The sequence below is a fragment of the Hemitrygon akajei genome, chromosome 11, assembly GCF_048418815.1.
Source record: "Hemitrygon akajei chromosome 11, sHemAka1.3, whole genome shotgun sequence".
In the NCBI taxonomy this organism is placed as follows: domain Eukaryota; kingdom Metazoa; phylum Chordata; class Chondrichthyes; order Myliobatiformes; family Dasyatidae; genus Hemitrygon; species Hemitrygon akajei.
Genome location: NC_133134.1, coordinates 42,619,577 through 42,643,576, shown reverse-complemented (window position 1 = coordinate 42,643,576; position 24,000 = coordinate 42,619,577). Strand labels below are relative to the sequence as shown.

At 39.4% G+C, this 24,000-nt stretch overlaps 3 protein-coding genes across 6 annotated transcripts in view; 2 read left to right on the top strand and 1 right to left on the bottom strand.

The window, feature by feature from the left end:
- Positions 1–18,490, top strand: part of meiob (meiosis specific with OB-fold) — a 60,477-nt gene extending 41,987 nt beyond the window's left edge. The window contains exon 13 of the mRNA XM_073060718.1: positions 17,994–18,490. Within this exon, the coding sequence (XP_072916819.1) occupies positions 17,994–18,104 (111 nt within the window). The 3' untranslated portion in view covers positions 18,105–18,490. The remainder of the gene's footprint in view (positions 1–17,993) is intronic.
- On the bottom strand, positions 10,957–23,969 carry fahd1 (fumarylacetoacetate hydrolase domain containing 1). 4 transcript variants are annotated; one of them, XR_012100767.1, is made up of 4 exons: positions 23,030–23,969; positions 18,797–18,879; positions 15,927–16,038; positions 10,957–11,613 (listed from the first exon to the last, which is right to left on the bottom strand). XR_012100767.1 is itself a non-coding variant. In XM_073060722.1 (2 exons), exon 1 carries the CDS (start codon positions 23,936–23,938, stop codon positions 23,078–23,080), a length of 861 nt encoding a protein of 286 aa, XP_072916823.1. In that variant the 5' UTR covers positions 23,939–23,969; the 3' UTR covers positions 10,957–11,613; positions 23,030–23,077. The 4 variants fall into 4 exon arrangements, 1 of the variants encoding a protein (XP_072916823.1); XR_012100769.1 differs by lacking the exon at positions 15,927–16,038; XR_012100768.1 differs by lacking the exon at positions 18,797–18,879.
- hagh (hydroxyacylglutathione hydrolase) overlaps positions 23,085–24,000 on the top strand; it is a 45,292-nt gene continuing 44,376 nt past the window's right edge. Inside the window, exon 1 of the mRNA XM_073060721.1 lies at positions 23,085–23,177. The gene's annotated coding sequence lies outside the window, so the exon portion shown is untranslated. The remainder of the gene's footprint in view (positions 23,178–24,000) is intronic.

Sequence of the window (24,000 nt, the reverse complement as noted above, 5' to 3'; positions counted from 1 at the left end):
TGCCACATCTGGAATTTTGCATACAGTTCTGGTCACCCCAATATAGGAAGGATAATGAAACTTTGGAGAGGGTTCAGAAGAGATTTACCTGGATGCTGCCTGGATTAGAGGGCATATGCTATAACGAAAGGTTGGACTAACTTAAATTGTTTTCTCTGGAGTGGCAGAGGCTGAGGGGAGATCTGACAAAGGTTTATAAGATTATGAGAGGGATAGATAGAGTAGGCAGACAGCATCCTTTTCCCAGGGTTGACATGTCTAATACCAACGGAATTGCTTTTAAAGTCAGAAGGGCTCATTTTAAAGGATATATAAGGGGCATATTCTTTATATAGAGAGTGGTGGGTGCCAGAAATGCACTGCCTGTGGAGGTGGTAGATGCACATATTCTGGGGACTTTTAAGACTCATTATATAGCCCATGAATGTGAAGAAAATAGATGGATATGGACATTGTGTAGGCAAAAGAGATTAGTACAGTTGGCCATTCGATTACTAATTTAACTGGTTCAGCACAACATTGTGGGCCACAGTGCCTGTTCTTGTGCTGTACTAGGTTCATTTATTATCAAAGTATGTATAGTATACAACTCTTGAGTTTTGTCTTCTCCAGATAGCCATAAAACAAAAATAAAACATGGAGTAGTTCAAAGAAAAACATCAACCCACCCCACGTGAAACTAATTCACGCAAATGGCAACATAAACATCAACCTCCACCACCCCCCCATGGGAAAAAATTGAGTAAACGGCAACACCAATTCAATTCAACTTCCAGTAAGGTGATAGCGCATTCAGTCTCAGTGGCTTCTACAGGGTCAATAAAAGTTGCTACTGCCCTATTTAAACATCTTTCTAATGATTGCAAGATCCTGCTATATATCAAGAACTTAAAGTACTGTAGGTCTACACCATCAGTGAGTTACTCACAGGAGGAGAAAATGAAGGAGATGTGCAATGTGCTTCTGTCTGAGACAATGGAGGCTTATAATCTAATAGTGAGTGGCCATCATGGTCACTTTTCTTGTGATTGCAAGACCCTTTTGGACATTGTTGATCTGGTATGCCACAATTTTGATTCACTGATTTATTGGCTAAGAGCAGGGCAGCTTCATGGCCTCAGTGGTAACGAGGACTCAGCCTCAAGCCACGGTGTTGCTTTTTTTGCCGCTGCCACGAGAGGGGCACTGATTGTATTTGTTTCAAGATCATTGACGAGCACAGAATGCAATTATGCAGTTCAACCAAGAGGCCTTAGACTAGTATGGGGAATAAAGAAGTTCCACCATTACCTTTACAGACTCTAGTGACAGACCACCAACCCCCTTGTGTCTATTTTTAATCCCAGGAAGGGAATCCCAGTGATGTCCTGGTTGAGGAAGTTTGGTATGGGCCCCCAAATTCTAAGAACTTTCTACAGGGGCACAATTGAGAGCATCTTGACTGGCTGCATCACTGCCTGCTATGGGAACTGTACTTCCCTCAATCGCAGGATTCCGCATTGAGTGGTACGGACAGCCCAGGGAATCTGTAGTTGTGAACTTCCCATGATTCAGGACATTTACAAGGACAGGTGTGTAAGAAGGGCCCGAAGGATCATTGGGGACCCAAGCCATCCCAACCACAATCTATTTCAGCTGCTGCCATCCAGGAAGTGGTATCGCAACATAAAAGCCAGGACCAACAGGCTGCAGGACAGCTTCTTCCGCCAGGCCATCAGACAGCTAAATTCACGCTGACTCTATATTACATTAACTGTTCTATTTATTATAAATTACTATGATTGCACATGGCACATTTAGATGGAGACGTAATGTAAAAATTTTTACTCCTCGCGTATGTGAAGGATGTAAGAAATAAAGTCAATTCAATTTTCCTAGCAGCCCACTCTTATGACACAGAATTCAAGGGTACTGAACAAGACAGCAACGCTGAAGACTTGTCACATCTTCCACTGTTAGAAACTGAAGAAGTGTTACGTACCCCGTAACTGGATCACTTACCAGCAAAGATAGGGAGGTCCGTTGAAGTCTATTTTTAACCGTATTTATTGATAAAAATACACGAAAATAATATCAATGCAAACATACAGATAATATACGTCGTCAATACTAAATCTAAAAGCGCGGGTATAATAATAATAAGAAATAGCTCTATCGTTGTCTAGGGGATAATGTATTGTCCGATGGAAATATAAAAGTCACTTTAGTTCATTCAGGCTGCAGCTTTTTGATTGGAGTCAAGAGAGACAGATTTTTGAACTTGCCAGCGTTTCCTTTTTATGATGTTGATCCTTCCAGAGCTCCGTTGGTGGTGGTTTCTCCTTTTAGCTAAAGCCGTTCTTCCGTGGTAAGGCCCTAATCCCGGCAACGGGAAAGGACGCACGTGGGCTCTCCACCGGCTGTCGCTATTACGCTGTCACGGGATTTCTAGCATTTCTCCTGGTGCGTCTAAAGGGGTTGTTCCCCAGACCCTCTTTTATCCTTACTCACGGGGTCTCAGATGTCAATCAGGTTGGGATGATGCAATCCCTCAACTAGCCCCCTCTGCTCATTCCCTGAGGGCTTCCATGAATAGTACAGTACTCAATACACAATTCCGTCTCCAAGAGACAATGGCCGTTATCCGTGGCTTTGTATCGTGGAGGCCAGGACACATTCCAAACGTGTCTCTCTCATTTCCTGGGTCCCCAGACCTGAATTAATAGCGATTTTGCGATTCTCAAAAAGGAGGGGGCTACTTTGTACCTTTCGGCCCCTCAGAGTTGGGGCACAGTTGTAACACCCCCTTTCTTCAACGCGTTTTTACCATCAGTAAAAATGAAGTAATACAGAGTCTTACAGGATTTTTGAATCTAACACAATACAAAAGTTTTTTTTTCCACTACAGAGCAATACAGTTATACATTCAATTCAGCATCTAAACAGTTACCGATTACATTGTCACTTCCTTTAATATCTTAACATCTTGTACCTTACTAAAGTCTTGTAGCATCAGACTTCAATTTAATAACCACCTATTTTTATTTCTTTCCTTCAGCAAACAAAAACTAAAGAGTTGTGATCTTAGCTTACGTTTATACTACAAAAGTTCATGCAAATACGAATCTTTATGTTACTTTCAAATCTAACAGTCAGTCTTCTGTGGGGGTTGTCTTTATTATTCACATGTTTGTCGAAATCCCTTAAAACCGGCTTCTGCTATTTAAAAATGGCTTCCCATTAACCCTCGCCTCTTTTCCAGTTAATTCCCACGTGGTGAGCTTGTGCACCCTGGCGAAATAGGCTTTCGCCCGCTCCTTTCATAGGAGTGATTTTATCAACGATCTGTTCCAAACTTAGACCATTTTCCGAATTTCCACACAATTCTTTAATTTTACGCAAGTTGCTAGTTTTCTCTTCAGGACCCTTCAGGCGATTAGTTCTCAATGCCAGCGATCCTTCTTTGTTCAAACAGCATTTTGAATTCTGCGGTTTCACACCACACTCTGGAATAACAATAGCGTGTGGGGCCCTTTACCTTCCAACTCAACCTGTAATTGATTCACAGGCACCGCGGTACCAAGCCATTGTCTCTGTAGCCTGGTTGCTGCGTCTGACATCAATCCAGACTTTAAATTTTCTTCATTGGATTTGGAAACTACACTTTTCCCTTTTCCTTCAATAATAATATTCACCTCACCACCTGTTATCTCCTCACTAACTTTTAACATACCTTCGAACACAAACAACTGGGAATTCTCACTTCCCACTATTACCAAGGTTAACCCTTTCTTCACTGAAAGGTCAGATGGACTTGAAAGGACTGCATTCCTTTTCAACTGAATCAAATACCTCAGACTTTTTCTGAGCTCCATTACTAGGTTCAGTACCACGTGCATCCACATCTTGGACACACTCAAACGGGACATTTGCCTTTTCCAGGCTTTCAACACCCGTACCCTGTTCAAATTCTAAATTCCCCTGATCCTCCCAGCTACTCTCTGGGCAACTCCCTTCCGGAGTAAACTCAACCCCGCGGGCTGAAACAACCTCATCTGCCAACCCAGCAGACTTCTTCAAGGTAAGGGCACCCTTTTCACCTAGGACTGCCCTCATTTCATTATCGGGAACACCTTTAGAATTTTCAACTTCTTCAAACAGTTCTGCCAAACCAGACAGATCATCCATATCCAACCCTGTACCTTTTAACAGCTTTATCCGTTTCTCTATTTCGTGCCTCTATAAATTTTCTCCTCGCTAAGGGCAGGTCTACCTCCTCTCCCTTACTCTCTTTCACTTTACTACTCTTCGTTTTACCACCCTCTAAACCCTCGTGGTACAGGGTCGGTAAAAACGTCTCGGCCAAATCGATACTGGCCGGATTTAAACTGCTCTCGTTCTCAGCTGCCTTTCTCGACATGCTGCGAGTGATCGCGCATGCGGGATAGATCTTGGACTCTAGGGGCGGGACCTCCGCCGGCTGTCTCATCAGCTTCATTGCTGACCAAACCTTACCACCGGCTAAATCATTACCCAGAAGGACGTCCGCATCAGTTCTCGGTAATTCTGATCGCACCCCCATTTCAACTGGTCCAGGTACCAGCTCACAATTCATAATGATCCTATGCAAGGGCACTGTTTCTGTCCCTTTTCCTATTCCTTTCACAGCTACCATTCCCGTCTTGCGACCAAAATCCAGTACCTTACTGCTAATCAATGACAGTTCAGCTCCCGTGTCTCTCCAGATCCGCACGGGAACTGGTGGGTCTCCCTCTCTCACAGACACGGTTCCGTTTGACATACAAGTCTCAGACCCTTCTCGTACTCTGTCTACCCGGGGCTCTCTTGTCGATTTACTGATTACCACGGCACATCCTATAGGGACTGCGGCTTTCCATTTTCCTGTCTCCTTCCTCGGAGCAAAGCACCTAGATGCAATATGTCTCCCCTTTCCACAATTAAAACAGGTCAAGCCCGGAAATCTCTGGCCGTCTTGCCTCTCCTCCTCAATCTTACCACTAGCTCCCGGCGGGACCTCTGCCTCAGCCGGCGGGCTTTCTCTATCGTTCCCATGGTCTCTCTGGTAACTTTTATTCGAGGAAAACTTTGTCTTGTGGGTTAGGGCATATTCATCTGCGAACCTAGCAAATTCGGAGATGGACTTATTCGGCTTCTCATTCAAATACATCCGGATATCCTCCGAAACACAACCTTTAAATTCCTCAATCATAATTAACTCCTTGAGATGCCAAAAATCCTCTTCCACTGTTTCTGCTGTACACCAGCGATCCAAGAGCACACCCTTCTCATAGGCAAACTCGGTATACATCTGATTCCACCCTTTCTTTAAATTTCTGAACTTTTGTCTATACACTTCAGGTACCAATTCGTAGGTCCGGAGAATGGCCTCCTTTGTCATAATTCTCTGCCGCTTCCTCCTCTATGGACAACGCCGCATATGCCCTTTGTGCCTTCCCTTTTAACACACTTTGTAACAACGCCACCCACTGCTCTCTGGGCCACTTCTGATTCACTGCCACCTTTTCAAAAAGCAAGAAATAACTATCAACATCCGTCTGCTTGAACGGAGGTACTACCCTCAACTCCCGACTAACATTAAACCGCTCCTCTTGGTCTGACTCTTGAGCTCTTCGCTCTTGCCTTAACTTTTCCATATCCAAGTCCTGCTCCCTTTTCACCTCTAACTCCTTTAGCTGGAGCGCATGCTCCCTTTGCTTGTCGGCCCGTTTTTCTTTTTCGGCTCTGTCTTTCTTCTTCTCAGCTGCTTTAGCTGGAACTCATGCTCCCTCTTCCTCTGTTCCGCGTCCAGCCTCAATTTCTCCAACTCTAACTGAGCCGTCCCACTAGCTGGTACCTTTTCAGGGATATTTCCAATACCTCAGCTGCAAACACATTCTTCCCAATATAATACTGAGTTATGGCCCTCCGCACCTCCCACTTTTTCATTGACAACCTCACCTCTGCGAGGTTTAGTCCCTTCACAATATTTATCAAGTCCGATTTGGTGGCCGCCTCTAGCGCCTCCAGAGTCGGGTTTTCTATAAATTCACCCACATCCATCTTTGCTGGTTTCCCGTCTGGCTACCCGCGTAACCAGATCCAAGTTTGGACTTACAAGCCCGATTCACTGGCTCCCCAATTTGGTATCAAATCTCGAGACGAGAACTCCAAGTTGTTACGTACCCCGTAACTGGGTCACTTACCAGCAAAGATAGAGAGGTCCGTTGAAGTCTGATGGTACTATTTTTAACAGTATTTATTGATAAAAATACACAAAAATAATATCATTGCAAACATACAGATAATATACGTTGTCAATACTAAATCTAAAAGTGCGGGTATAATAATAATAAGAAATAGCTCTATCGTCGTCTAAGGGATAATGTATTGTCCGATGGAAATATAAAAGTCACTTTAGTTCATTCAGGCTGCAGCTTTTTGGTTGGAGTCAAGAGAGACAGATTTTTGAACTTGCCAGTGTTTCCTTTTCATGATGTCGATCCTTCCAGAGCTCCATTGGTGGTGGTTTCTCCTTTTAGCTAAAGCCGTTCTTCCATGGTAAGGCCCCAATCCCGGCAACGGGAAAGGACGCACGTGGGCTCTCCACCGGCTGTCGCTATTACGCTGTCACGGGATTTCTAGCGTTTCTCCTGGTGCGTCTAAAGGGGTTGTTCCCCAGACCCTCTTTTATCCTTACTCACGGGGTCTCAGATGTCAATCAGGTTGGGATGATGCAATCCCTCAACCAGCCCCCTCTGCTCATTCCCTGAGGGCTTCCATGAATAGTACAGTACTCAATACACAATTCCGTCTCCAAGAGACAATGGCCGTTATCCGTGGCTTTGTATCGCGGAGGCCAGGACACATTCCAAACGTCTCTCTCTCATTTCCTGGGTCTCCTGACTGGAATTAATAGCGATCTTGCGATTCTCAAAAAGGAGGGGGCTACTTTGTACCCTTCGGCCCCTCAGAGTTGGGGCACAGTTGTAACAAGAAGAAAAGTCTTCATTCTTTGACCCAGCTGAGGTGAACTAGTTGTCAGTAACTAATTCTGAAATACAAAGAGAAATGTGGAACGACCTGACATTGTCAAATGTCTATGACATCACCATGCTAGGATGGCCAGTTCATGGTAATCGTATATTTCCAGAGTTCTCAGTGTGATGAAACCAACTGTCTGGATGTCTAGATCTCATGTTGTGGTTCCCTCTAACTGCACACCAGAGTGTTAGAAAACTTGCATGAAGGACACCTGGGTACAGTCAAGATGAAAAGTCTTGTCCAGAGCTACGTGTGGTGGCTGGGAATAGATAGACAGATTGAAGACTTGACCAAAAGCTGATCAAGATGCTAAAAAGTTCAAAATGCACCCCCGCAGGCACATTTACAACCAAGGGAATAGTCATCTTCACCATGGGAAAGAGTGCATATTGACTTTGCGGGGCCATTCATGTTTCTGACATGTTCCATGTTTCTGATTGCTGTGGATGCTCATTCAAAGTGGCCACAGGTCATACCAATGAAGTCAACCACATCAGAAAAGACTGTTTCCACTCTGAGGTCTATCTTCTCCAGAGATGGCTTAGCACAACAAATTATGAGTGACAACAGACCACAATACAAATCAAAAGAGTTCAGAATATTCATGAAGAAATATGGCATCAAATATTTCAAGTCAGCTCCTCAGCACCCAGCAATGTATGGGTTTGCTGAAAGGTTTAACCAAACCTTCAAGAAGTCCATTAAAGCTATGGACAAGAAGGATATTTCTCTATAGCACGACATCCTTTTTGTGTATCAGAACTCTGTTCATGCGACGACAAGTCAAACACCTGCAAAGCTGTTCATGAGTAGGAATCTGAAATCTCACATAGACCTCCTGAAACCGGATCTACAGAGGGGAGTACAGAATAAACAATTCAGCTAGTTTCCATGTAAATTAGCAAGGAGCTTCAAGGTTGGACAGGAAGTCCTAGTGCATAATTACTGAGAAGGCAAGTGGACACAATAGGATAGTTACAAGAACTGGACCACTGATGTACACAGTGGATGTTGGAGATCGTACACAGAGATGCCATGTGGACCAGATACTGAATGCTCAGCTGAAGAACATACCTGAGTTGACTGCATCCAACAAGGACACATTAGAGCCACCGAACTTACCTCTCAGTGATGATCAAGTCACTAACAGCAATGTGACACCTACAACAGAGATAGTTGTCTTTGACAAGACACCAGCCAAACCTGATGCCACTCCTTAGGTCCAAAGGTACTATCTTGAAAGAAACAGAGCGCCACCCAAACAACTGAATCATTTAGTATTGTGAAGTTAGTTATGGACTGTTATCATGAAAGTACAGTATGTTTATTTGAAATATGGATCTATGAATGGGAAGTTGAATGTTTTGTTACATATAGTTTTATGTTACATTAATCTAAAGGGGGAGGAATGTATGGATCTATTTCTTTTAGCACAATTATTGACTGATAACTTACATGTGCACATTGATTTATTGCTCCCTCTGCAAAGCGAATATACCAGTTGACTTCTCGAAGTGCGTGCCTTTATTTATTTGAGGTGTAGTTGTAGAGAGACAACACCTGCCTGGAACATTGGACAGCAAAGATACGTATATCAGAATACTCTTTATCGACTACAGCTCAAAATTCATACCATCATCTCTTCAAATCTAATCAATAAGCTTCAAGACCTTGGCCTCAATACCTCCTTGTGCAATTGGATCCTCAATTTCCTAACCTGTAGACCCCAGTCAATTTGGATTGGCAACATCTCTTCCACAATCTCCATCAGCACAGGTGCACCACAGGGCTGTGTGCTGAGCTCCCTGCTCTACTCACTTTACCCTTCTGTGTGGCTAAACACAGCGCCAATGCCATATACAAGTTAGCTGACGACACCACTATTGTAGGCCAAATCAGTGGTTGAAAATCTGCCTGTGAGGTTTCATACTCATTGTCAGCAAGACCATGGAGCTGATTATTGACTTCAGGAGGAGGAAACCAAAAGTCCATGAGCCAATCCTCATCAGATAGTCAGAGGTGGAGAGGATCAGCAACTTTAAATTCCTCAGTATTATCTTTTTGGAGTACCTGTTCTGGGCCCAGCACGTAAGTACAATTAGAAGAAAGTATGGCAGCACCTCTACTTCCTTAGGAATTTGCAAAGGTTCATTATGATATCTAAAACTTTGACAAAATTTTGTAGATGTGTGGTAGAGTATATTGATTGGCTGCATCACAGCCTGGTATGGAAACACCAATGCACTTGAATGGAAAATCCTACAAAAAGTAGTGAATACTGCCCAGTCCATCAAAGGTAAAGTACTCCCTACCATTGAGCAGATCTACACGGATTGTTGCCATAGGAAAGCAGCATCCAACATCAGGGTCCCCTACCACCCAGGTCATGCTCTCTTCTTGCTGCTGCCATCAGGAAGAAGGTACAGGAGCCTCGGTACTCACACCACCAGGTTCAGGAACAGTTATTACCCCTCAACCATCAGGCTCTTGAACCAGAGGGGTAACTTCACTCACCTTCACCTGCCCCATAACTGAACTGTTCCCACAGCCCACAGTCTCACTTTCAAGAACTCTTCATCTCATGTTCTCAATGTTTATTTCTTATTTCTTTCTTTTCCTATTTGCACAGTTTGATGCCTTTTGCACACTGGTTGAATGCCCAAGTTGGTGTCTTTCAACAATTCTATTATGGATTTATTTAGTATGCCTGCAAAAAAGTGAATCTCAGGGTTATATATGGTGATATGTATGTACTTCGATAGTAAATTTACTTTGAAATTTGTACATAATTCCTTGAAATAGATATCACAGGTGGATAGAGTTGTAAAGAGCTTTTGGCACATTGGGTTTCATAAATCAAAGTATTGTGTACAGGAATTGGGATGTTATATTGATGTTGTATAAAACGTGTAAAGTCTAATTGGAGTATTGTGTGCAGGTTTGGTCACCTACCTACCTGAAAGGGTAAATGCAGCAGGCTTTTTCCACCTTGGTTGAGTGAGACTAGAAGTCCAAGTTAAGGGTGAAAGGTGAGATGTTTAAGGGGAACATGGGGGGGAGCTTCTTCACTCAGAAAATGGTGAGAGTGTGAAATGAACTGCTAGTAGAAGTGGTGGATGCGGATTTGATTTCAACATCTCAGAGAAATTTGGATAGGTGCATGGATGGGATGGGTAAACAGGGTTGTGGCCTGAGTGCAGGTCGATAGGCAGGTTAACAGTTCGGCACTAACTAGAAGGGTCAAAGGGCCTGTTGCTGTGCAGTAGTGTTCTACGACACTATGCTTTGAAAAATTATTAAAAATAAATCCTCAAAATAATCAGTGTGGCACTGTTTAGATGTAACTGGGAAACATGAGATTCAAGCTGATCAGCTGATTACAGAATCTGGGTAGTGAACTTCATAGATGTAAGTTTTATTTATCAGTAAATTTGTTTATAGAAGTAAAGAAAAATGTACCAATTAATCAGCCATCCTGATTGTTTGACTATCCAGTTGCACAATATGAAAAGATTATACCACCCTTTTATGAAAAATGTAGCAGAGCATACAAAAATCTAGTTATAAGAAATGAATTTTTAAAAATTCCTTAAGATTAAGGAAAGAATATAGTAAAGTTCTATTTAAAATACTGTTTATAGTCTTTGCTGTTGTGTGCATTAGATTTGTAGACTTATAGGCTTGCTTTTTATGTAGAAACTATAGCTCATACTGGTTTAAGTGTCGTCAGTTTCATTACTGTCCTTGAATAATCCTTCCTCTTTATCGTAACATTTGCACCTATTTATTCCGATGTCAATTTCCGTCATTTTCCTTTACGTTTTGTGTTAATGTATTTTATTTTACATACGTGGGAGACATTTTATTCAGTTTTAATCATTCATGCCAAGGAAAATAAAAGCAATATCTGTGAAATGTTTTGCCATTTTCTTTAATTATTATAATTAAACAGAAAATTGTTTGTTTATTAGTTTGAAGCATTATTTTTAAAGAGAAAGACATTGACCAAATTTCTTTGTTTGAAGTACATACATGGAAAAGTATCTACCCAAAACATTGATATTGCTCAGTGAAAGAGAATCTTCTTCGTGTCTCAGCTAACATTGAATCTAATATAAAACTTGATGTAATTAATTGCTTTCAGTAACATCACTCTTCTCCTGTCATATAACATGAAAAGCTTCAGACTCAAATGTCCAGACTGTCAATCCACTTAATGGCCTCCTAAGAAGCCAGAGGAAAAATGAACTGCTTCCTGTAACATATCTTACAGGCGAGTTGATGTGAAATCCAGTGGGGAATTCAAGAGAAACTAATTCACCCAGCAGGTGGGAGAGAATATGAAATACAAGAACATAAAAAAAATGAAACGGGCACGCCTTTCAGCCATTTCCACTTGATAAATTCAATGGGTTCATAGAAAATAATTTCAGTTTTATGCTTATCTCATATGTCATAATTCTCTTAATATCTTGACGTGTATTGTTCTCTCTTTTGAATATACTCAGCAACTGAGTTCCTCCAAGCTCTTGAACTTCCAAAGATCTCTCATCATTTCATCCCTATTTGTCTCTGAAAAGGGAAAATAAAATTACTTGGAGGGTTGGAAATATTTTATGCAAGAAGTTGCCTTATCTGTAATAGTTTTCTCTGAAGGAGTAGCATTCCTCACAATTAAGAACCATAGTCATCTTACTAGTCATAGACTAAATTGTCCATTTCCTTCTTGAGTTTTCTTACCTCATCCATTGGTATAGTTCAGTTGTGAAATAATCATGAAGTAACTGAGCATGAAATTTTCCCCAAATTTTGAAGAGCTGCAAAAATAGTAGTTTGACTAACTACCAGAAAAAAAATATAGCAATTAAGTTATAAGTAGTGCATCATCCCTCTTAAATAATGTAACTGAAGGAGAATGGTAGAGCTTTTTAATTATTTTAGCTTGTTCAGCTGTGCAATTAACAACTTGTTTGTTAGAATGCTGGAAAAAGTAAATGAATAGCTGCATTAGACTCAAATCAGCTTTTCATTCTTAGTGTCATTGTTCCTGGTGTTAGTTGTTGTTGGTCATTCTTATGTGTGTCTGAAATAATTCCTGTAAGTGGTACATTTGGATTCTTATATGTCTACAAGCAACAATTAAGGTAACTTAAATTTCCTAATTTCAATACTATTATTACTGATTTAACTTATTTATGTTAATTGCTTTGGACAATTTCTTACCCTACCACCTTGTACTGACCTTACATTCACCCCTGTCCACATGGTGCCTAAAGATGAGTTTTAAGTGGTTCATTTTTAGTTCTCCCTAACACTAGTTTTGAAAGCCTTGTCATCAAGCACCAATACATTGCCCCCCCCCCATTTATTAATAGCAGAAGAATGTAGAACTGTTTTATCCTTAAGAGCAGAAAATTCTCTGAACCCAGGTTAGTAATTTGATCCAGATGCTAAGGACCCATTGCATGGAAATTAACACCTCTGCACAAGACGTGCCCAAGGTGCCAAATATATGTTGTCATATTACATATACTAGTGGAACTCTTTTCTGGCAGCATCATAATTAGATTTGAAAAGAAGCAATATAAGGTCTTTATACTTGAATTTCATTCTGCTATGTCATCAGAAGTACCATCAGAATTTCTAAAACGTTAAGTGTTGGTAGAAGAAACAGTTAAGATGAGTATGATGACTTTAGGTGGATTCCAAAGGTTTGGAAACAAGCTCTTAAGGAATAGTATAAAGGACTTAATTCAGCTGTTATTTGCAGCTGAGACATTTTCTTTGCACTTTACTTAAGTTTTATGTTTAATTAGCAGAGGTTTGTGTGAATTAAAAATCTTTTTAAGTTTTGAGCAGCAACAAAGATTGATAAGTAAATGGATGACTGGAGATATTCTGTTTAAATTATCTCCCTTAGTAGACCAACATGAGAAAACTTACTTTGTTCTTTCACTGAAGATTTTGAAATACGAGATTTATCTTCTATATTTTATGCTATGATTCATAGACAGAGGAGTTTTGCAGTTTAACAGAAGAACAAAAAACATCATTAAAATGGAACTTCCTTTTGGAGAGGTGTAAAATCTATTTAAAGGTTTGAATTTTCTAACTATATCCTAACTATATACTTTTGAAAGAACATCCTCCAAGACTATTTACAATTTACTGGGTCTACTTCTTATCCGATTGGGCTTAATGTTGTTGGGCTTGGCCAAAAATTCCAAAGGGAAATTCTGGGTTCAACCAATCCAGCAGATATCTTAAACTATCAGTAGAGTATAATACTTGGCCAATCTTGCTGGAATTCCAGAACATTACATTGGGGAAATTGCCTCTCCAATTTTGCATCTGTCAGAATCAGTGGTGGACCTGAGACCCTTCTCCCAAAGATTTCAATCCTCAATTTAGGAAGCAATGGAGATTTTTCTTCAATTATTATAATTTGTTTAATGTTCTTAATTATTTCTAAATATTTATATGACATTAATTGTCTTTCAAAACTTACCTTTGGTAGTTTTTAAATTCACCTGAATATCAGAGACAATTAAAAACTTAAAACCATAGAGTAGGGAAATACACTCTTCAGCCCAACTCGCCCATGCTGACCAAGATGTCTTACTAAGCTTGTTGCATTTACCTACATCTTGTCCATATTCCTTAGAGCATTTCCTATTCATACACCTGTTCCAATGTCTTTTAAAAAATGTAATTATCATGTCTACCACTTCATTGGCAACATGTTCCACATACTCGCCGTCAAATATGTGAAAAAAAAACTCTCTCATTGTTCAATTAGGAATAAGGATTCACCAAAACTAGTATTTAATTAGCAACATTGCAGAAAATAGAGGTGAAAAATTCCTTTTCTTGGATAGTTCCATTGTTAAAAAAAGGGTAACAGTGGAAGCTGCTGTAGCTATATTAATAACCTTTTAAATTCTCTCAGTTCAGAATCCATTCTTTTAGGTTGGAAATATATGTCACTTCAGTATTTCACAAAGATGCAAAGGGGATTATACAAACAAATGTGTGAATTTATGGATTAGGAGCAGGAGAACATTTGGCCCCTCGAGCCTGCTCTGTCATTTAATAAAATCAGCTCTGCATTCATGTCCTTTCACTTTGCTTAAATTACTTGTTTTTTAAAAATAGTGATTCCCTAGTTCTAGATTCTCACGCAAATGGAAACATCATCTTCACAATCACCCTGTCGGGATTTGTTTCAATCAACTCCTTTGCTTATAAAACAACCCCCTCATTTCATGGGTTCCCCAGATTATCAGTGAAGTAACTGGCTTGCAGAAATCCAACTATATACAAATTCTCCCATACATTTTAAAAGTAAGTTTTCAAGCTAGTAAAAAGTGTAACTAAAACATTTCATTGCATTCATTAATGATTGGATACAGTATAAATTCTATTAGTTTCATTATGCATAGCGTTGGAGTGATTATTCAATTAAATGAAAGAATTATAGCAAGTGTGCATAGAGCAATACAATATGAGTTACTGTACAAAGCAGATATTTCTGACTTAAGGAGAAATCAACCTACAAACTGTTCTTAGGAACAGAAGTTCTAGATAAGCCAGGGACTGTCTGAATTAATTTAGTAATTATCTGAACTGCTTCCAATATATCAATGTCATTCCTTAAATAAGGAGAACAAAACTCTCTTCTACACTTAAGGTTTGGTCTCAACAATACCCAATTTAATTGAAGCATAACCTTTTTATTCAGTTCCCTCTACATATCAGAGTGATTTAGATAATAAGTTTTTTCTTGATTTTTCCTCCCAAAATCAGAATCAGGTTTATTATCACTGGCATGTGACGTGAAATTTGTTAACTTAGCAGCAGCAGTTCAATGCAATACATAATCTAGCAGAGAAAAAATAATAATAATCAAAATAACAATAATAATAATAATAAGTAAATCAATTGCATATATTGAATAGATTTAAAAACATGCAAAATACTGTATATTTTTAATAAGTGGGGTAGTAAAAAATCCATCCAAAATGGACTAATTCACATTTTCCCCTTATTGCACTTATTTGTTCACTCACACATCTATCTGTATTCCCTTAGAGCCTTTTATGTCTTCTGAATGTAATACGCAAAAATAATGGAAGAACTCAGCAGGTCAAGCAGCAGCTATGGAGAAGAGTAAACAGTCGATGTTTCGGACCGAGACCCTTCATCAGGACTCCTTTCCATAGATGCTACCTGGCCTGCTGACTTCCTCCAGCATATTCTGTGTATTGCTTTGATTTCTAGCATTTGCAGCTTTTCTCTTATGTCCTCTTTCAATTCTTATCTTAATATCAACAGAAAATTTTGCAGACATATCTTTGATGGCCTTCATTTATATCAGCTGTAAAATGTTAAGAATTCATCATTGATCACTGTCACTACTTTTTACCAACCAGAGAGAGAACTAATCATGTCTGCTCGTATAGAGTCATGCAACAAAGAAAAGAGACCATTAGTGCCCAGACCCTCAAGTATCATCAGGGATCCATTTAGAGTAATCCTACTCTAATTCTATTTTATTCTCCGTATGTTCCCATCAACTCCCTAAATATAGATTCTACCATTCAACACCACATTAGGCACCAACCTACACATACTTGCAATGTGAGAGGAAGCCGGAATACTTCAAGAAAACTTCCACAGTCACAGGGAGAGCATGTAAATTCCACACATATGCAATAGGAAGATCAAACTGGGTTGTTCCAATTATGAGGCAAGCTGTAGTACTGTGTTAATCTGTTGGCAAGCCAATGTTACGTCTTACACTGTGAAATAAATTGGTCGGCCCACAAGTAAATTACCAATAAAAGAAAACAAAATTATTAAACATCTTGAACATTCGAACTGACCTGAGAAGCAACATGAATTTGCAAAGCAGTAATCATGTGTTATAAGTTTGATTGACGTGATATACTGAAATAGGATGTTGCATATCCAAATTCACCAATCACTCAAATAGTTCTGTCAACAGAGTAGATAAGAGTCATAAAATGTAGATAGATATTAATAAATATGCCATGAAGGATTTTAATATTGGTAACAGCTCAAAACAAAGATAAGAAGAAATACCTTCAACCAAAGAATAGCAAGTATTCTGAAATTTTCTATAAGAGGGCTGTGGAGTTTCAGTGTTTGAATATATTTAAGATAAGGTCAGTTTTTTTTGGATTAAGGGAATCAAGGAATATGAAGATGGGATCAGCTAGCATTTAGTTGAATGGTGGAGTAGATGCAAGGGGCCTATTGGCCTGTGCCTTCTGTTACTTCAGATATTTCATTTAACAGCAAAAGTAAGATTAGCCCATTTGAACCCTTGCAATTACTTTTTAAAAATGCAGCGGGAGAAGGCAAGTATTATCCAATAAACCAATAAAAAATACGGTAGCAGAGCTAGGAAGGTTGCTCTACAGCAGCAGTTTGGCAAGTGACAAGAATCTGACCATATTGTAATTAGTTTGGAAGTTCATCCTCTATTTTTGAAGTTAGTTTTTGGCAAAGAAAATCAAAAACTCTAAAATATGACAGTTTATTTTCCAAAATGATGTATGAAACTTGAGAGAACCCCATGAACCAGATTATGTAATCAATTTTGAAAAGTATTGAGATTTTTATGTCTGTGAGGGTGATCACAGCAATATTTTATATACAACTTAATTTTTAAAAGTCACAATTTGGAGTATCTTTGAAATTAGTGTATGAGTATATCATGTCAATTATTTCTTTAATATAGATAGATAGATAGATAGATACTTTATTCATCCCCATGGGGAAATTCAACATTTTTTCCAATGTCCCATACACTTGTTGTAGCAAAAACTCATTACATACAATACTTAACTCAGTAATAATATGATATGCATCTAAATCACTAATTCAAAAAGCATTAATAATAGCTTTAAAAAAAAGTTCTTAAGTCCTGGCAGTTGAATTGTAAAGCCTAATGGCATTGGGGAGTATTGACCTCTTCATCCTGTCTGAGGAGCATTGCATCGACAGTAACCTGTCGCTGAAACTGCTTCTCTGTCTCTGGATGGTGCTATGTAGAGGATGTTCAGGGTTTTCCATAATTGACCGTAGCCTACTCAGCGCCCTTCGCTCAGCTACCGATGTTAAACTCTCCAGTACTTTGCCCACGACAGAGCCCGCCTTCCTTATCAGCTTATTAAGACGTGAGGCGTCCTTCTTCTTAATGCTTCCTCCCCAACACGCCACCACAAAGAAGAGGGCGCTCTCAACAACTGACCTATAGAACATCATCAGCATCTCACTGCAGACATTGAATGACGCCAACCTTCTAAGGAAGTACAGTCGACTCTGTGCCTTCCTGCACAAGGCATCTGTGTTGGCAGTCCAGTCTAGCTTCTCGTCCAACTGTACTCCCAGATACTTGTAGGTCTTAACCTGCTCCACACATTCTCCATTAATGATCACTGGCTCCATATGAGGCCTAGATCTCCTAAAGATATAAATAGAATTGGTCCTCTGCAGTATGTCCCTGCATTCCAGGCTAGATCCTCTTCTTCCCAAAGCCTTTTGCCTTGTATTGAAGTTGCCTTTTGCTGCTCAAAAATCCCCACCAACACCTTGGCTTTAGATAGAACAACTATAAAAACTGCAGCTTCTGTGATTTTCTATTATCACATTCTAATTGTTTGAAGTAACCACAATGGAAGTTTTACACTGTCAAACAATGTATGCTGCATCTTGTACAATTAACTTTAGTTTTGATATTTTATCCTTTCTGGCACAATGAGCTGAAAAACTACTGGACTTTAAATATGTTGTTGAGAATTGGCAACCTATCTTTATTTTGTTGTGTATTAAAACACAAATTTCAGCAAAGTTTAGTTTTTTCTCATGTAGTTTTCCATATCAATATAAAAATACAAAACTTATTTCTCTCATTCTACATGTAGTTGATTCCATCAGGCAATGCAAGAAATGGGATAAGAACAAGTTTGCTCTCCTGCAAAATAGCCAATCCTGAAGAGGCAAGTCTGACTTTGTCCAACATATCAATTCCCTGAATGGCTGTTTATTATGAAGATGAACTGAAGTTCAAATATTTGCCTCCTAGCAAGAATAGTCTCCAAAACCTTAAATAAAAATTCTGATGCTAGTTTATATATATTAATAGGTATAGTACTTATTCCTATTTGATTTAGATGAAAATTATCAAACTTCATATTTCAAAAATGTAGTAGTCAGTTTACAGGCAAGGGAATGACATGTAATACCAAAACTTTCCCACTTTCTTAAGTTCACATTTCCACAGAAAATGTAGTTTAAAGAGTTAAATTAAGTTTACTGTTAATCCTTAGAGCTTAGTTGGTCCTCCTTGAATTATCCAATTTCTCTGTACTTTTCACACTCATTCAGTATAACTGAACATGTATATCATAACATCTGATTGTACTTTATCACTATTAACACAAAATTTCTCATTAGATATTGCAGAGTTGGAACTGATCTTTTAGAAGTCACTATATAGATATTGATGACAGTTATTTTTAAATGTTTGTGATAATTCTTGTGATGTCACAATAATCACAACATCTTAAAAGTTTTACATTTACAACATGGAATTTGGCAGTTTATCTTGAAGTAGTCAGTAAGTGAAATTCTGTTACAATATTTTCCTGTTTATCATTCTATTTTAATTGTGCTATGAATATGGCTATAAACACTCTTTGAGACATATCTTAGTAATGCTACTTACTTCAAATATTTGAATATTCTGTTCTTCTCAAAAGTGCACTTGTTACCATGTTATTTTCACTCATGTAAACCAGTCTCAAATATCTTAAAAGAACAATAGAAATTTAACTTTAAAATTGCCTTGGAAAATTTGATTACCATAACTCTAAAGGTAAGAAGCATAAAATTGTTTCTAAAAGGTTGTCTTCTGCACTATTATAATGGGTTTTGTAAAGCAATTGATATCTAGCCCAATGCAAACCTGTTTTCTCAGCTTCTCCCATTAAACGTCACTCTCCAAGAAATAGTGCAGACTTCCTATGTATCTGAGCAGCATGGCATGAAGTTGGCATCTGATAGCTTCTATTAAGTCCCAATTTAATGGTTTATTTTAAAGTTTCATTATCCTTGGCAGTTTCTCAACAAGGGTAACAAAGGTAAATGTTATTTCCAATGTAGACATTTATTTTGCAAATAGCTTTGAAATTTTTCAGAGCATATTGCATTTTGCTCTGAAGTATATTAAAGGTCTTTTGCCACACATATTTCCTGCTAGATATTTAATTTTAAATTCCTGTATTTATAATGGAATCAGTTTCAGTATCACATTTTAGTTCATCCTAAAACCTATTGGTAAAGATTTCAATACCACCATTGATCTTAGAATGTAGTGTGACATATGTGCATAGGAATTTCCATTATAAAATTGTACAGAATGAAATATAATTATTACAGAATGCTAGGACTGAAACATGGCAATTAAATATGTGTGTTCTACCTATAGTCTAATTTTTGGATGGAATTAAAATTATTTAAAAAAGAATAAAAAAAGTTTCATTAATGAATAATGCTGTGGTTTGTATTAATTTATATTTTGTTACAATGTTGATTTTTCTTTCCAATCGTTACCACTAGATTCAGTATTAGGAACTTTAGGTCTCATATCGTTTCACACATTTTCAGCAAAGGCCAATTTATGGAACTAGTTATAAATATCATGGAGAATAACATTAAGACTTTTAGCAGTGAAGGCTTTATTTAACTGTTTTTATCTCTATATCTAAGAAATGTAGAAATTTCAGCTCAATGTTTAACATAATCTTTCCTACTGTCCTGATCAAAAAGCTACAGGACCCAGGCCTCTGTACCCCCCCCCCCCTGCAATTGCATCCTTAACTTCCTAAGTGGAAGACCACAATCTGTCCGGATTGGTAATAATATCTCCTCCTTGCCAACAATCAACACTGGCGCTCCTCAGGAATTTGTGCTTAGCCCACTGCTCTACTCTCTCTATACCCATGACTGTGTGGCTAGGCATAGCTCAAATGCCATCTGTAAATGTGCTGATGATACAACCATTGTTAGCAGAATCTCAGATGGAGGTGACAGAGCATATAGGAGCGAGATATACTAACTAGTTGAGTGGTGTCACAGCAACAGCTTAGCACTCAATGTCAGTAAATCCAAAGAACTGATTACAGACTTTAGAAAGGGTAGGATATGGGAACATGAACCAGTCCTCATAGAGGGATCATACTGAGCAATTTCAAGCTCCTGGATGTCAAGACATCTTCAAGGAGTGGTGCCTCAGAAAGACAGCGCCCATTAATAAAGGCCGCCATAACCCAGGACATGCCCTTTTCTCATTGTTACTGTCAGGAAGGAGGTACAGAAGCCTGAAGACACATTCAGCGATTCAGAAACAGCTTCTTCCACTCTGCCATTGGACATTGAACCCATGAGCACTACCTCTTTTTTAATTATAACTGTTTTTGAACTATTTTCAATTTAACACTTTATATACATATATATGCTTGCTGTAATTGATTTACTTATTTTTCCCTATATTATCATGTTTTGCATTGTATTGCTGCTGCTAAGTTAACAAATTTCATGACGTATGCCAGTGATATTAAACCTGATTTTGATCCAGCTGTAATCTCTACATTTCTTAAATGAAGAGGTAAAATTTAGCCAAGCCTTTACTTTAAGCTCAAATTAGTAATAAAATGGAATTCATTCTACACCAGATAGTTAAAACGGTCAAATTTAGGATGGAAATGCAGAGGAACCGCTTTTCCCAGAGAGTAGTGAATCTATGAAATTCTCTGCCCAGGAAAGTAGTGGAGGCAATCTCATTAAATATATTTAAGATACAGATAGATTTTTTGCATGGTAGGGGAATTAAGGATTATGGGGAAATGGCAGAGAGATGGAGCTGAGTCCAGAGCAAGATCAGCCATGATTTTATTGAATAACAAAACAGACTTGACAGGCCAGATGGCCTACTCCTGCACCTTGATTGACAAACATTTACCCCCTTCACCACTATTGCACTTTCTTTGAAATGTGTACTGTTCAGACAATGCCTGGGTTAATCTGACAGCACTTTCAAAAACCTGAAAGCTCTACCAGCAAAAAGGATGGATACAGCAGGTGCATAGAAACATGATCATCTGCATGTTTCCCTTCATCATCTTCACTTGAAAATATTAATCAGAATTTCTCTATTAATCACTAGATCAAAATCCTGAACTCCCTTTCCAACAGTGTGACAGTACCTTCACTAGAAGAACTGAGGCAGAATTCTCAAGGGCAATTAAGTATGGACAGTAAACATGGGCCTTGCCTGCAATACCACATAATATAAAAATGAATTTTAGAAGTTTGATATAACTCCTTTTACAAACCTAGTTTTTTTCCTATAGCAAATAAAGTATTTTATTATTTCCTCCACCTTTAGTGGGCTAAAGGCGTGGACACAAATTACTGATCATTCCCCCCATCATGATGTTTTTGATTCTTTTTTCTGGCAGATACCTAGAAATTTCACTAAGCACTTCCCTTACGTACTTAACACACATCTGTGTCATTTGTGTAATGTTTTGCTGTCAGTCCTTGTGCTTTTAAAGCATTGTGAGAGATAGTGCTATCAATTACTTATTACAATAGTGCTTTATTACAAAGGGAATTGAGTACAAGAGCAAGGAAATCCTCTTGCATTTGTACAGAGCCCTGGTGAGACCACACCTGGAGTATTGTGTACAGTTTTGGTCTCCAGGGTTAAGGAAGGACATCCTGGCTGTAGAGGAGGTGCAGCATAGATTCACGAGGTTAATTCCTAGGATGTCTGGACTGTTACGCAGAGAGGTTAGAGATACTGGGCTTGTACACGCTGGAATTAAGGAGATTGAGAGGGGATCTGATTGAAACATATAAGATTATTAAGGGATTGGACAAGATAGAGGCAGGAAATATGTTCCAGATGCTGGGAGAGTCCAGTACCAGAGGGCATGGTTTGAGAATAAGGGGTAGGTCATTTAGGACAGAGTTAAGGAAAAACTTCTCCCAGAGTTGTGGGGGTCTGGAATGCACTGCCTCAGAAGGTAGTGGAGGCCAATTCTCTGGATGCTTTCAAGAAGGAGCTAGATAGGTATCTTATGGATAGGGGAATCAAGGGATATGGGGACAAGGCAGGAACTGGGTATTGATAGTAGTTGATCAGCCATGATCTCAAAATGGCAGTGCAGGCTCGAAGGGCCGAATGGTCTACTTATGCACCTATTGTCTATAATTGAGTCAAATATGGTGTTCCTCAGAGATCGTGAGAACATTATCCCAGAAGTAGCAATAGTTGAACACTACCAGGGTAATTGGGCTTTACAATGTTGTTCTGGATTAAGACCCAAATAAATCAATTGTCACACCTTTAATCTTACTGATCACACTTCCCATTCCAATATCATCTCTGATCCATTTCTACTCTCTGATCAGACAAAACCATTATTAGAGATTCTGATTTTGCACACACCAGCACCTTGGCAGTTTATCTGATAGTCGAGATCAGCAAATCCATTGCCTCATATAAAATCTTATGGCTCTCGAACAGACCTTGCTCTAAAACTGACTCCACTCAATCATAACTGCCTGCTCTTTCATCCCTACAAGCCCCACTCAGACTGGACAGGACATTCGTGCAATAGTTGCTGCAACGTCCAAAATCGACATGACAACGCCCACTGCACAGAATTTCTAGGCCAAAATTTAGTAAATAACGAATCTGGTAGACGTGCAGTTATGCCAGATTAGTATTCATTAAGATACTGATACTGGACCATTTATTTTAGTTTTGGACAGTTTCAAATACTACAATTATTTGGATCAATTGCTGATTCAGTTGATCATAAAATTTGAGTTCAGCTACTGTATTTTATTCAGTATGCAGCAGACGCTTTTGCACGCTGTAATATTGTACCCAAAAATGCAGTGTCACGACACGTTCACGTAAATGTACGATGTAAAATTAACGCCTTTCCACGTTGAACTTCATGGTAATGAGGTCGTCAATCCCAGCTTGCAATTCATCGTGTTCCTTCACGGCAGAGACTCCTGCAGGTGTGCCGGTGAGAATCAGATCGCCCTCTTCCATCGTAATAATCCCGCTGATGTAATGAATGAGAAAGGGAATGGGGAATATCATCTGCGAAGTGTGCCCTTGCTGCCTCAGTTGGCCATTAACCTTTAGCCAGAGTGTCAGGTGATGCGGATCAGGGACTTTTTCCTTGGGAATGAAATCGCTGACGGGACAAGAACAGTCGAAAGCTTTGGCTAGTGTCCAGGGGTGGCCCTTCCTCTTGCACTCGTCCTGAACATCCCTGGCCGTCATGTCCAGGCACAGAGCATAGCCCCCCACGTAGTCCATGGCATCTGCTTGCGGGATGTCTCTGCCCCTTTTGGCCAGCACCACCCCTAGTTCAACTTCGTGGTGAAGATTATGACAATAGTAGGGAAGACGAAGTGGCGAGCCCTCCCTCACATAGGCGCTAGGCGGTTTGAGGAACAGCAGCGGCTCACCAGTGGGCACCGGATTCTTCAGCTCTCTGGCGTGATCAGCGTAATTCCTCCCCACACAGACGATCTTCCTCCCCCACTCCCAGAAGCGGTTCAGGTGCATAGAAGCCATCCTACCGTCGCTCGAGAATGGCGGAAGCCGGCAGTGACTCACGGAGCCTGGGGCCCCGTTCACGGAGGGGTTAATTTCCTGCTGGCACCCTGAGCGCTTTTGCAATCGTATGCATTTCCCCAAAATCCCAAATGTGTGTAAACACGTTGCACCTTCTTTTAATCTTTTAAAAATATCTATACGCATATTTTTAATTTGCATCGTAACATTTGTAGCGACTACACTACCTAGAGTTGCGGGAGTAAGATTGCAATTGGTTACGA